Source organism: Neodiprion virginianus, chromosome 4 (assembly GCF_021901495.1).
Source record: "Neodiprion virginianus isolate iyNeoVirg1 chromosome 4, iyNeoVirg1.1, whole genome shotgun sequence".
Taxonomy (NCBI): domain Eukaryota; kingdom Metazoa; phylum Arthropoda; class Insecta; order Hymenoptera; family Diprionidae; genus Neodiprion; species Neodiprion virginianus.
In genome coordinates, this window is record NC_060880.1 from 15,133,153 (window position 1) to 15,146,300 (window position 13,148).

The window sequence follows — 13,148 nt, forward strand, 5'->3', positions numbered from 1 at the left end:
TGCCCAATTATCATAAGCATACGAGGGTCGTTTTATTAGCAAAGAAATTCACTGCAAATCGTTGTAAGTTGATAGATTTTGGATAAGAATAATGACTGAATGTTGCCGAATCGTAAGTTTGTCGATCGTAAATTACGCAGCGATCGTACAAAAGAAATGAAAATTTTGAACAAAACGAACCGTGTATTGGATTCAATTACATATCGGGTGATTTTTGGTGATAAAAAAAAAAAAAAAAAAAAAAAAAAAAAAAAATAAACGAAAAAGAAAAACAAAAATCAGTCGAACAATGTAATTTCTCTTGGCGCGTGATAACAACGGGGTGTTTGTATCTAAAATTCAACGTTTTCAACTCATGTTCTCGGTAAAAGCTAGTGTTTGTGGGTGCATTATAATACAAGGGTGAAACTCGGTGTGTTTTCAAAGAAACCAACGCGTCGTTTCGCGTTTCGTTATGAATTTCGGCCGGACTGTACAAAAGCCGGAAATATCCTTCGGCCGATCCGCCGTAACCTAGTTTTATTTCGGTTATCGTAATCGGCGTAATCCCGATACGGATCTCGTTATGCTCGATGTCAAACATACATCGGCGGGCATCGAAACAACGACGAGATATCAAACCGCGCACCGCAATCCATCATATCATAGTCTATGCCGATAGGGGATACAAATCCGTCACGCACGCATCGCGCCTGCACACCGTGGCTGAGGGCGCGATTCGCGGCGGAAGGAGGGAGGTATGGCGCGCGGGAGGGGGGCGGGGTGGGGGGCGGGGGTAGAGTGAGGAGGGAGGAGGGGCCGGTTGTCCTATCCCAATAGACGGAAAATAGCTTCCTTTCAATTGGAACGGGCGATGTTGCGGTAGGGTAAGCATCGCTTTTCGTCTCTAGGTGCCTACTGTCTAGCCGGTCGGGCGGTGGGGGGCGCGAAGAGCGCCGGAGACGCCCGAACCGTTCGACTCTTGGTTTCGCATCGTCTATGGCGCGCGGCGCAAGCCTAGCGGGCCGAACCGACCCGGAGTCCCAGGTCGCGACTCAGTCAGTGTGCCACCGGCAACCGCTTCGCAAGGATTCAGAGATATACGCACGGAGTAGGAACGGACGGCGGAAAGAGCGAATCGCAACGCACGGTTGGACACGTTTTAATTTTTACGCGAAACAATTGTCGCTGCACTCGCGATTCTTCCTTACCTACGAAACGGGGGCCGATCGATCGATTCGAGTATAAAACCCGCCCTCCCCTTGTGATCGGTTTCTTAATCGTTGTCGCTTCGTTTCAATCTCGGTCGATCCCAGAAGCGCTCAGTTCGTTCTTACCGGTTCAATTGTACCGAGAAAGGAGAAGGAAAATTGATAAAAACACTGTGATTTGTGTACGCGGATGTTGAGGTTAATAGAAATCACGGTCGAATCGACATAAACGGCGGGGCGGGGGGCGGCGGCGGTGGGGTCTGGGGGGGGGGGGGGGCGGGAGAGAAAGATATAGTTTTGTGTATGTGTTGTTGCTGTTGGTGTTGATGTTGTTGGTGGGTTTTTATGTTACCGTAATAATATCGCTGTTGTCGATCGAGGACGACGGATTATTGAAGGAGTTAAAAGTGAAATTGTTGAAATTATACAGCGAGAGATTATACTAGTCATCTCGTTGTTGTTGTTGTTTGTTTGTTTATTATTTGGCCGCGGTCCCGGCGAATAACGCAAACACCGAAAGTACGGAAAACGCCGCCCACGTGACGAGGAATATTTCACACCGTCGACGTACCAACGGGGAAAAATCGAGATAAACGGGTCGGAGGTGTCCACGTGCTGCTGCGACAGTCAAACAAGTGTCACATAGATATATATGGACCAAGTTTCGATGAGATTTTTTTTTGAAGAAAAACAACAATAACTACAACGACTAACCAAAACGAAAAGACAAGCAAAGTGTTGTGAGATATCAGTGTCACTTATACGCACAATACATTATCAACGAACCTAGAAATTTTCGTCAAGAAAAGAAGATTGTAACACTTGAAAGATCGAAAAGATATATATGCGTACATATATTAATATATGTATATAACAAGTTTCTTCTTTCGAATCGTTTCCCGATCGTCATGCGACGTTGTTTCTATCTCGTCAATCGTCCAAATGTGTGTGCGGATGTGTGTGCAGCGGGTGTGCGGTAAGGTAGATAGATAGATAGGTAGACATATATAGATATATATATATATACGTAAATAGATAGACAAAAGACAGGTACAAATAATTGGTCCATTATAAGCGCCAGAAACGGTAAGCAAGGAAGAGGAGAGTGTTGTGATCAAGGAAGAAAATGAATCGCGCGTTAAGCGGCGAATAGAGGGGGGGGAAAGAAGAAGAGAAGAGAAAAGAAACGGAGGAGGGAAAGAAAAGGAAAGGAGAGGAGATCGCGGGCGGGAGATTATCCGGTGACTTTTTGCGAGAGAAGCATCGCCGCAATGCTCGAGGACCAGCCGCTCGACCTGAGCGTCAGGGTTGGCGACTATCCGGAGTTCGAAAACGAGCAGGAGTCGGCCGACCTATTCGAACCGGAAGTCAAAGACGTCGACGAACCGGCCGCCCTTAGACTTCAGGGCAATGTCGCCGAGTATTCGTCTCAGGGCGAAAGGACCTGCTCCGAGGACTCGGATGATTCCTGCTCGGACAATAACCAGAAGAACTCTACCGGCACCAGGTCGAGGTCCAGGCCTCCCGGCACGAAACCCTACAAGAAGAACCTCATGAGGCGATACCGTGAGTCACGATCTTTGGCATTGATTTCACTCCCCCAAAAATTGTAATTAAAGTAAAGATAAAGAGAAAAACGAATGCACGCCGTTAACGTTTTTCTTTTTGTCTCTTTCTTTCTTTCTTTCTTTATCTTTCTTTATCTTTTACCATATCTCATCGCGGAATGCGAAGAAAGGTGGTAATTATTCGTCGGTATTGTCGTTTTGCGAACAAAAATTTAACCGTTCGTCGTCATTGAGAGGAAAGGATGGAATTTAATTGCTTCATTCGTTTGCGTATGTATGAAACGCAAGCATGTAAGGAGGGTGTAGGAGGGACGTGTCGTCAGTTCGTGAATTTGTCGTATCAAAAATTGAAGAGAGTAACCGAAACCGATCACATTGAAAAACTTTCTTTAGCTTTCTTCAGGTTGGCTTCGGCGACGTAGTTTTGTGTAGGAAAAGAAATAGGTAGGGGGAGGATCGAGAGTCGGGTCTAATTTGGATAAGATAAAACGTGACACGCGTTTTTTAATCTTTCTCTACCCCACCTCCGTTTTTAGCCCCCCCCCCCCCCATTCACACCCACTGCTGCGTGTACAATAGGAGATGATGATTATTATACGAAGTAAGGAGGAAAAAACGAAGAAAAATAATGAAGCGCAATCACGTTCACGACATGATTATTATTATTATTGTTGTTATTATTATCAATATTATTATTAGTATTAATATATAACATCGTGAGATCACGAAACTGTGCCGAAATTGTTTAGCGGGGAGATTTAAGCGCTTTGTGTGTGTATAAATAATGATTCCTACGCTTTTCGCATTGTCGCTACAAACACCGTTGTGTAATATAATACGTATTATAATGTACGTACAATAGTACGCGAATGGAAGCGAGGGCTCGGGGATTGATTATTTTTTTTTATTTTTTTTATTTTTCTCATCGTAATCTCGTACAACCTTTCACAACATAAAGATGACATACCTATACGTAACATAATAATGTACATGCATACCGCAGCAACAGTTTTACGTTTATAATGTAAGGTTTACAGAAAATATAAATTGATACTCACGCGTGTTACGTATATATGTATGATGTATGTATGCACGAATGCCGCAGCCATTGGGCTGAACGAGTAAGAGCGTGCGAGTTAAAGCGGGCAGAAAGCGAGGATGTAATTTCGGAGATAAAAATATTACGCAAGGCACCTTGCGAAGGTCGAGAGACCCAATACCAGTACCAGCAATACGCTGTGTACGCGGGGAGAGAGAAAGAGAGAAAGAAAGAAAGAAAGAAAGAGAGGGAGGATCGTACATGTTACGATACCTATTAATACATACGTACATATACATGTACATATATACACGAGGAAAAGACGAGTCGAAATGATCCGTGAAGGTAGAAAAATGACGGAAAAGCGGAGCGAGAGAGAGAGAGAGAGAGAAAGAGAGAAAAATGTTCCACCGAACCGATTAGATCAAGGATTCTCTCTCTCTCTCTCTCTCATCCTCCTTCTATCTATCCATCTTTATTATCTTTCTCATATTCTATTTTCCATTATATACAGCGTATGTAATGTATAAAATACACGTTCGTTGTTTTTTTATTCGCTCGTTGCGTACAATCTGTATTTTATCTTGTTTGTCGCGGATCGTCGCCGCGTTCACTTCTCGTCAAGTCCTTCATTTGCTATCTCTGTCTCTCTCGGCTCTCTCTCTCTCTCTTCCTCCCTTCTCCCATCCCTCTCTCCCTCATCGTTATTTCTCTTTCTCTGGAAATGGAGTATCACACATATCGTATTATACATACAGACACGCACGGCACCCGCATTTATATTCAGCTGATAAATCTTGCGACATTGCAGGGTTTGACCTGCCTCAACCCCGCTAAAATTAAAAATCTTTTTTCGTCTTGGACATCTATCTCGAAGCTCCCTGTTGCCGGTCGGCCACTGCTAAACGCCACGTATCATATGCGTGTATAAAGAGTTCGACGTCTAGCGAAAGATTGATTGATTGATGTAGTTTATTTAGCTTCAGTAGCTACATTGTAGGTTACAACTCTGATGTATAATTTATATTAAGGTTCTTAATCTATAACGTTTTTTTTCACTATTATTTATTTACTACTATCCCAACTCTCTCTCTCTCTCTCTCTCTCTCTCTCGCGCTACTTTTGATGTACGGCACTAATGCTCTTCTAAACCTTTGTAGTATTCCAGGGTGGCCACCCGTCTGGAAAACTGGGAAAACCGGGAAATGTCAGGGAATATCGTATGTCAGGGAAATGTCAGGGAATTTTTTGGTTGGTCAGGGACTTTTTTTCTTCGCTCCGCACTTATTCCTGTATACTCTAACAGTCTCTCTTCGACGTTTAAGCCTTTCGATTTTTTTCTTATACCCCTTTCCTTTTCGTATTATTCTTCCGCTACGCGTGGACCTCCCAAGAAGAACGACAATGAGAATGAGAAAAAGAAACGGAAATAGTGCGACGGTCAGTTGACGGAGAAAGGGGGTGAAAGTGCGGGCGGGACGAGCGAGGGACAAAACCCGGAAAACCGTGGGTCGTCGGCCACTTTTCACTTTTCCAAATTCTCGTCGAAAGCGGAATGGCCAATTTCGGGGTGAGAAGTCAAGGCTGCGGCAACCAGACCTGCTGTGTATATGTATTACATACACACACACACACACACACGCGCGCATTTCACCCGCAAGAAAATTGGACGGACGAAACCATAGCTGTGTACCTACTTGACAATGCACACTATTGTGTGTGTGTGTGTGTTTGTCTCGTGTATGTCAGTTACATGCATGGTTTGGAGTTCACACATTTTAGCGCAACAGTGCGAAAAAGAAACGCTTTACGGATTGAGAGAAAGAAAGAGGGTGGAGAAAGTTTCGAGCGAATTTTAATCTTTCGAGGAGGTTACGGGAATGGAAAATTCGTAAAAGTTTTCACCTAGCCATTTTCCTATTCAGTCACACCGTAAACTATTTATACTGTGATACTCATACCTACTTATAATGTACACGTGAAACAAATTTTTTTATTTTTTTTCTTCAAAGGTCTCTTCCCCCATAACGTGTATGAATTTATATATATATATATATATATTATATATGTAGGTATCTATGCATATGAGATTAAACCTTTAATATGGGTAGAAACGAAATTATATTTTTTTGGCAATAAAAATTGTTGTTTCTCCACTTTACGGGATCCAATTAACTTGTACTTCATTTTACCCATCTTCGTACGTCGATTATGTGATTATTATATCTTATGAAATTCTCGCTTCTTTTACACCGAAGTTTCGTTACAGGGTATGAAAATTAAAATTTCTTCGAAAAACTACTTTGCAATTAATTTTTGAAAATATTATTTTTTTTTTTTTTTTTTTTTTTTTTCAATTTTGCTACGACGCGTCTGATACTCGAAAATTTTAAGAACCTTGTTTACTTTTTCTTCCATTCATCGTAATTTTTAATTCACGTTACTCTTTCATTCGTTCGGTTTTAAAATTTTTTATTTTTATAATAAAAAATTAAATCACCGCCGCAAGATTAAATTATACACTTACGTAACGTCAAGGGAAAGATGAAATTGGACGATGATTTCAGTACCGGAAATCGCTGCAGTTGGTGGGACGCAGTTGAAATTTCCAGTTCGTTACCTCGTGTGTTGATAATAACTTGTGCGTGCAGGTAAAGGTGTGTGCATATATATACGATATAAGCTTAATGCAACTCTGAATATATAATGCGCGTCTGTATGGTTTTATATATATATATATGCGTATATACATATGTATCTATTTATTTGTATATGGAAGGAAAAGGGGGAAACCGAGCTGGAAGTCAGACGGTAGCCGCCTGTCGTAAATGAGCGAAAGAAAGAAAGAAAGAAAGAAGGGGTTGGGCGTAGATGCATAGAAAATTGGGCGGCATAGATCGCGTCTCTCGGTCCGTCTGCGCGGAAGGACCCAAAACGGTACCTCGACCTTTTTTTCCCTTTCCCGCTCGGTTTTTTTTTTTTTTTTTTTTTTAATCATTTTTATTTATTTTTTCCCTCTCACCAGAAAAGATCAAGAGAAAACTGTACATATCTGTATACATTATATACCTACATATTACACATTGCAAGTTGAGCTTTTCGATTGTATCTTTGCGTATGTATTATGTTCACGTACACAGGTAATCTTATGTACATTATTTATTTAATTATTCATCCGAGTCTGTCGTTTCCTTTTTCTTCTTCGTTCTTTTTTCTTAATAGACTTGGTAGTATTCGATTTTCTCACCTTGTCTTTTCTTTTCTTTCACTCCGTGCTTTCTTCGCACTCTTTAATTCATCTCTGTTTGTTATTTACGTCGTCGTCCGCGATGTTCGTCAAAGACCGTTTACCTCTTTGGCAATGCGAAGAAGGCGGCGGCGGCGGCGGCGGCACGCGTTGTTATTTTACGATTGTCTGGTCTCATTTTCGACTCCCCTCGTTCTCTTTGTCACCTTTTCTCGATATCGTTATCACCGCATTGCACCGCCGTCTCGGGAAACACTTGTGTAAATTTTTTTTGCCAATATTTTTACCCACCTTGCGCACGTGGTGAAAAACTTTTCGATCACACTCGAGTCGACCCCGTTTGCCAAAGCAATATACCTGTGTGTAATTATCGGAAAAGCGAATCGAGGAAGAGTAATGCTAGAGGTGAAGAAACGTTGAAAATATAATTAACTTACAATTGTCTGCAGTTTCAAGTTAAAATAATGCCTACGATGTACGTGCATACCTATGCACGGAGAGACTCTCTAAAGTGTTCATCGCCAGCTCAGACATTCACACGTCGCGCGGTTACCGGTTAACTTTTACTTTTTATTTACATAATTATACACACACGCTTATAATACCAACAACCTGTCCTTTTTGCCTATGTATTTACCTTGGTTGCATACGTGCATACGTTGCATGTACGTAGTATGCAGATACGATATGACGTGTCGAGGTTTCGATTGTATTGTATACATGTCGTTTTAACTCTGTCGCAGATGTACGATTTTTTTATTTATTTTTTTCTCTTACCACAATGTTTTGGCTCTTTTTCGCTGCAGTCTTACAAGTCCTGTATAATTACACCCGTCGTGGTGATTACGATAAGACAAAGTTTATTGAATGAATCGTGAAGGATGAGGAAAAGAAATACTCGTCGCGATAAACGGTCTCGTGATTGTCGTTGTTGTTGTTATATAATAATGTAGCGTTTGAATTAGACTCGCAGCGACGAGGAAGGATTTGACGAGAATAATAACAACGATAAACTTATTTCTTCGTTTTTAAACCGTAGGTATGTGGAATCTATGCAGTTCCGAGTATCCGCATAGGTATATTATAATATGGCCATAAACCAAAGTTCCTTCTCCCCTGTTTTCTCATCTTTTCCAACCAACCACGTCGACGTCTAAGAGACTTATTTAAATAACTAATGATTCGGAGAATGATCGCGGCGTTTTACCTCATTACGATTCAGGATATTATCCCGGCGCGGAAGGAAGGACTCGCTTCCTGTCCCTCCCTCCTCTTTACGATTCTCTCTCACCGCCCGTCGTGTATACAGTCGTATATGCATACGCATTCGTGTATATACGTATACACACACGTCCTCGCATCCTTTGACGACAAGTATGAATTCCTTATTCGTCCGCTTCGATTTTCGCGAATCTTACTCATTTTCTTTTTACCCTCGAAGTCTCTTTTTCGAAGTTACTTTACCCTCTTCTTCGCTTCTTCAATTATTATCGATACGTTTATACTTATTCTCGCACTTTGATTGTAACTTCAATAACTGTACCGTAACGCAATTGCAGTATTATCGTTTCAACAACGTATATATACACACACATACGTACATGCAGTTTAATTTGCCTCACAATCAGAGGGAAAAATCTAGGGTAGCCCGTCCTTGTGCCTCGTTCGGTTTGTAGAGCATTGGCACGGACGCGTTTATACATCGTGTGTACAACATCGCCAGGTCAGTCGATCTATGTACCTTGTACACACACGCACGCATCTATCCATACATATGGATACTTATATGCTGTAACCCAGTGAAGCGTTTATCAACGAATGACAACAAAAAAAAAAAATCTTTTTCAATAATTTGGCAAAGAGCAAGAGAGGATAAAATTCTTTAATGCAGCAGCAGCAGCAGCAGCAGCAGCGACGTGTTGCGTGTGAGGTCGTAATACACGTTTATAAAATACCTATCCACCTACCTCCCTCTATATTTCGTCTCGTCGCGTCGCTTCTCTCGTCGTGCAGTGAGGAGGAAGACCCGGACGCGCTCGATGCGCGAGCCCTGACCTACATTGTCGGCAAGCCGTACGTACGTGGTGGATAACATACGGGTGTGTATATAACGCATGGAGACACGGTCATCAATCTACCTACCCTATGGCCAATGACTGGTGTCGCCATTCGTTTACACGCTGTTATCACTCGGCGGTATATACATAGGTATAGCTATATTACGCGTGTGTATTATATACAATTTAGGGTGGGCCAAAAAAATCGACTATTTTTTTTTTTTCTTTTTTTTCACTTCATACTCCGAAAACTTGGTTGGTAGAGAACCTCGAGAACATTCTCTCCGAGTATGAGCTCTTAATTTTAATAGGGAGGTCCTCCGCTTCGCAGTTTTCTATTTTTTTCTTACGGCGAGGAAGAAAAATACACATCTCGGTATCTACTATTTATAAGAAAAAAAATCGTCTCGCATTTTCGTGGGAAATCGAATCCTCTACAAAAAAGGTCTCTTACAATTTTTCTGTATACCTCACTGTTCAGAAGTTATTGAAGGCTGAAGTTTGATCATTTTAAGGTAGATGTCTTTTTTTTTTTATGAATTTTATAACTCTTCAACAAAATGTCATTATAATACGAGCAACTCATGGTTAGGTCGGAAATTTACTGCTCTACAATAATGGTCTGTTATGATTAGTCGATTAAATTAACCGTTCAGATGATATTCACCGTCAAACTTAAATGCACACTATTTTTAACAGTTTTTTGTTAATCGTTCAAACAATACCAATTTAATTCATGAGTTTCGGGGAAATTTATACAAATTTTAAGCTGTTCTTAAAGGAACGATATAATTAGATGAAATCGAATATCTGTGTGTATATTATTACGATTTCCCCCTTCGAATATGCATGTATTTATTTAATTAATGAAAATGAAGATCTGATGTTCACTGACAACGTACGTCTTTTGGAATCAACGAGTATCTTTCTGGATTCCTGAAACGGACTTTAAAAACGTCACACGTCTCCTTGTACTTTTGTCCTAAAATAAACCGCCCCAGTCTTTTTCAATTCTCCCGATCATTTATTTCGCCCGTTTACTCTATATACAGACCTGTATAATATGTATTTTTATGATTTTCATCCCTTACGGGGGTAAAAAGACGCGACGGTACCTGAAAAACTGGAAACAAAAAAAAAAAAAAACCCCCCGATAAAACGGGACAAAAGAGAAAAAAAATTTAAAAAAAAAGCAATCCCCATGATGATCCATCTGCGGGGTGGGGAGGAGGGGTGGCCAGGTTGGAATCCGAAGCATCTCTCTCGCTCTTCGTTGTAATATAATATAATGCCCCAGGTCCCCCCCCCCCCTTTTTTTTTGCTCCTAATCTTACATTATTATACCTGCTGCAGCGATCCTTTCGTTGGTTTTTCTCCTTCTCGCATACCGTTAGGAAAAAAGATTTCCATCAATCCATCCACTCACGCACACACACGTAAATATAACGGGGTCAGGATGCGTTTTATATATATATATATATGTATAGAGAGAGAGAGAGAGAGATATATTCCCTCTTCAGACCACCTTGCTGACGCTGTTCGACCAGGATAACCAGGTTCTAGGGATTCCAACTATGTTGCTGATGTGCTCGGTATAAGGGATGCCGAGGGGGCGAAAAAAGGCATAACGGTACCATAGCTCCGACCCTCGGGATTATTTTTTTTGCCCTTGACGTTCGCCTTATTCGTAGGATGATGACGATGCCGATGCAGTGCAGGGGGTCCGTCCGATAGATCTTCTTCTATCCTTGACCATACGCCAAAAGGGTTGAACGCTCTCTGTCGTTACCAGAAATTGGAAACAGCGGTTTTCATAATCGATCCTACACTCGATAAGAGTTTTCGGTTTTCTCTTCGCCGTTACGGTCATACCGTTTTGTGAAGGTTGAAAAATGATTTCATTATTATTGTTGTAACCGAACACAATACGGTTTGATTGTAATTTATGCTACGTGAATAAAGTCCTGTATTAAACGACTACAAAGAAATATCCCATTTGTGAATGCTCTGAACGCCGATTGTCGTAGAAAGATGCCTGGAGTCCCTCCCGATAACTGCTCATCTTACTTCTGTTGCGAGAAAGGATTTTTGACGCGTTACAGAATGTATTTTGCCACTTGAAGAAAAAAAAAAATTGATGCAACGTATTATTTGTTAGCGGTAATCACTTGGCGAGCCTCGTGATTTTGTAAATTTGACTAATCTTTTAATTTCTCTAAAATTGTATGAAGCGATTCACTTGAATCTACCAGCCGTTATTCGATATTTTCATGATACATACCACGAATAAAGTATTATTTCATTGAATTGACTAAATTAAAATCAAGATTTCGTATTTATAAGTATATTTTTAATTATTTTTATTAATTTTGTTATTTACAACAAAACATTGCGTTCCCGCTAGAAAATTTTCTACAAAATGCGTCTACAAATTGATTTTTTCAAGAAAAGCAAAAACGTTTTCTTCAAGTGTACACGTAGTTGTTACCTTTACTGTAGATAGTTTCTCCTCCGCGTAAATTTCACCGCTATACTCAACACCTCTAATCGTTCATCGACGTTGTCGCAAAGACGAGCAACGACACGAATTCCTTCTCCATCATTTCCTTATCAATTTTTTTCCCAAAATATTCTCCCACTCTTTGAATATCGGTTAGCGATGCGTTATTATTTCAACCCCAAATTTTCAAACGTTCGAATTACGATCGCGCTGTACTTGCAAGCGTGCGGGATGGCGTACAGTGAACGTTTTTCACCCGAAACTGATATTTCCGTTTTAAACCTACTACCTAGCTGCCTTTGTAACTGTGCATATGCTCTTTGAAGCGCATGTGTGATGGGTATATAATATTTTACAATATATAGGCACTGCCGTTTCTCCTCAGCCGATGATTTCCATTGAAAACGATGCTTACGATATTTTCTGGGTCAGGGCTGCAACGGTGCCGCAAACTTGTCCGCCCTCCTTTTCATCCCTGCACTTTTCTTTTCCTTTCTTCGTCTTCTTCTTTTTCTTTTTTCTTTTTTCTTCCTTTTTCTCTTCATTCCCATTATTCTCATTCTCATTCTTGTACGTTCTATTTTCTATTGAAACGCCGCTAACACACGTATCCTAGCCTCCTCCGAAGTTTCTTCTTTTACAATAACAATAATAACATCCATGAATATATTAGATTTCGACAATATTTTATTGCATACCAACAACCGCTCGACACAAACATCTTTACGCGAAACTCTAACGCGCTGATGGATGTTTGGCTCAACGCAAGCGTGTGTGTGTGTGTGTGTGGAGGTTGGGTAGTAGAGTGTGTAGGAGACGTATCACTCTCGATTTCGAAGCGCAAAAGTGGGTCATACGACGCCGCTTCGCGCCTGCACTCCACGTATGCGTTCTACTCGACGTATTCTTTGCCGTCGGTGTGTTTGAACGACTCCCTTCCCTTCCTCTTCATCCTCCTCCTCATCCTCCTCCTCCTCTTCTTCTTGTTACTCTCATTCTTCTCATTCCTCCTACCGTCAACATTTTTTGCCAGAAATTAAAAGTATATATACGGATTGTTGTTCGTATAATTACAATACGCGGGGTGAACGTGGAGAGATGTTGAGGATATAATTCGTCTATAATCAATCGCAAGTGTGTGTGTGTGTGTGTTTTTTTTTTATTCGGTTATTTATATCCTTTTATATGTTAATTTCATCGATAACAATAATTTCGCCGATATACGATGTACACCGAGCACAATCGATTATATGCCAATATTGCGATTTTTCACAACTCGGGAGGTTGTTGTGAATTCCGGTCCGCATTGTCATCGTAAAATGAATGCTCGTTCATCCTTGTGTTGCCGTCGCTGACCAACCGACAACGCGACGTTATGCGTCACATAGAAAGAGAGAGCGCACTCCGTGCCTGTCCAAGACTAAAGTAATTATGCAATCGAATTTTATTATACACGCCCGGGTCGTACGTTCTCACTTTGTGTGCCGCTATTTGCTGCGAGCGTTGCGAGAAAGTCGAGTCGACCGAATCGCCGAAATGCCTGACCT

The 13,148-nt window shown here is 41.1% G+C and overlaps 1 protein-coding gene across 5 annotated transcripts in view; it reads left to right on the top strand.

The window, feature by feature from the left end:
• LOC124302155 (ecdysone-induced protein 74EF) overlaps window positions 1-13,148 on the top strand; it is a 122,354-nt gene that overhangs the window by 77,209 nt on the left and 31,997 nt on the right. The window contains exon 1 of one of the 5 annotated variants that reach the window (XM_046757996.1): window positions 1,486-2,756. The exons of the other annotated variants lie outside the window; for them this stretch is intronic. Within the exon in view, the coding sequence (XP_046613952.1) occupies window positions 2,462-2,756 (295 nt within the window). The 5' untranslated portion in view covers window positions 1,486-2,461. Of the gene's footprint in view, window positions 1-1,485; window positions 2,757-13,148 lie in introns of those variants that run through there. 5 annotated transcript variants of the gene reach the window in all.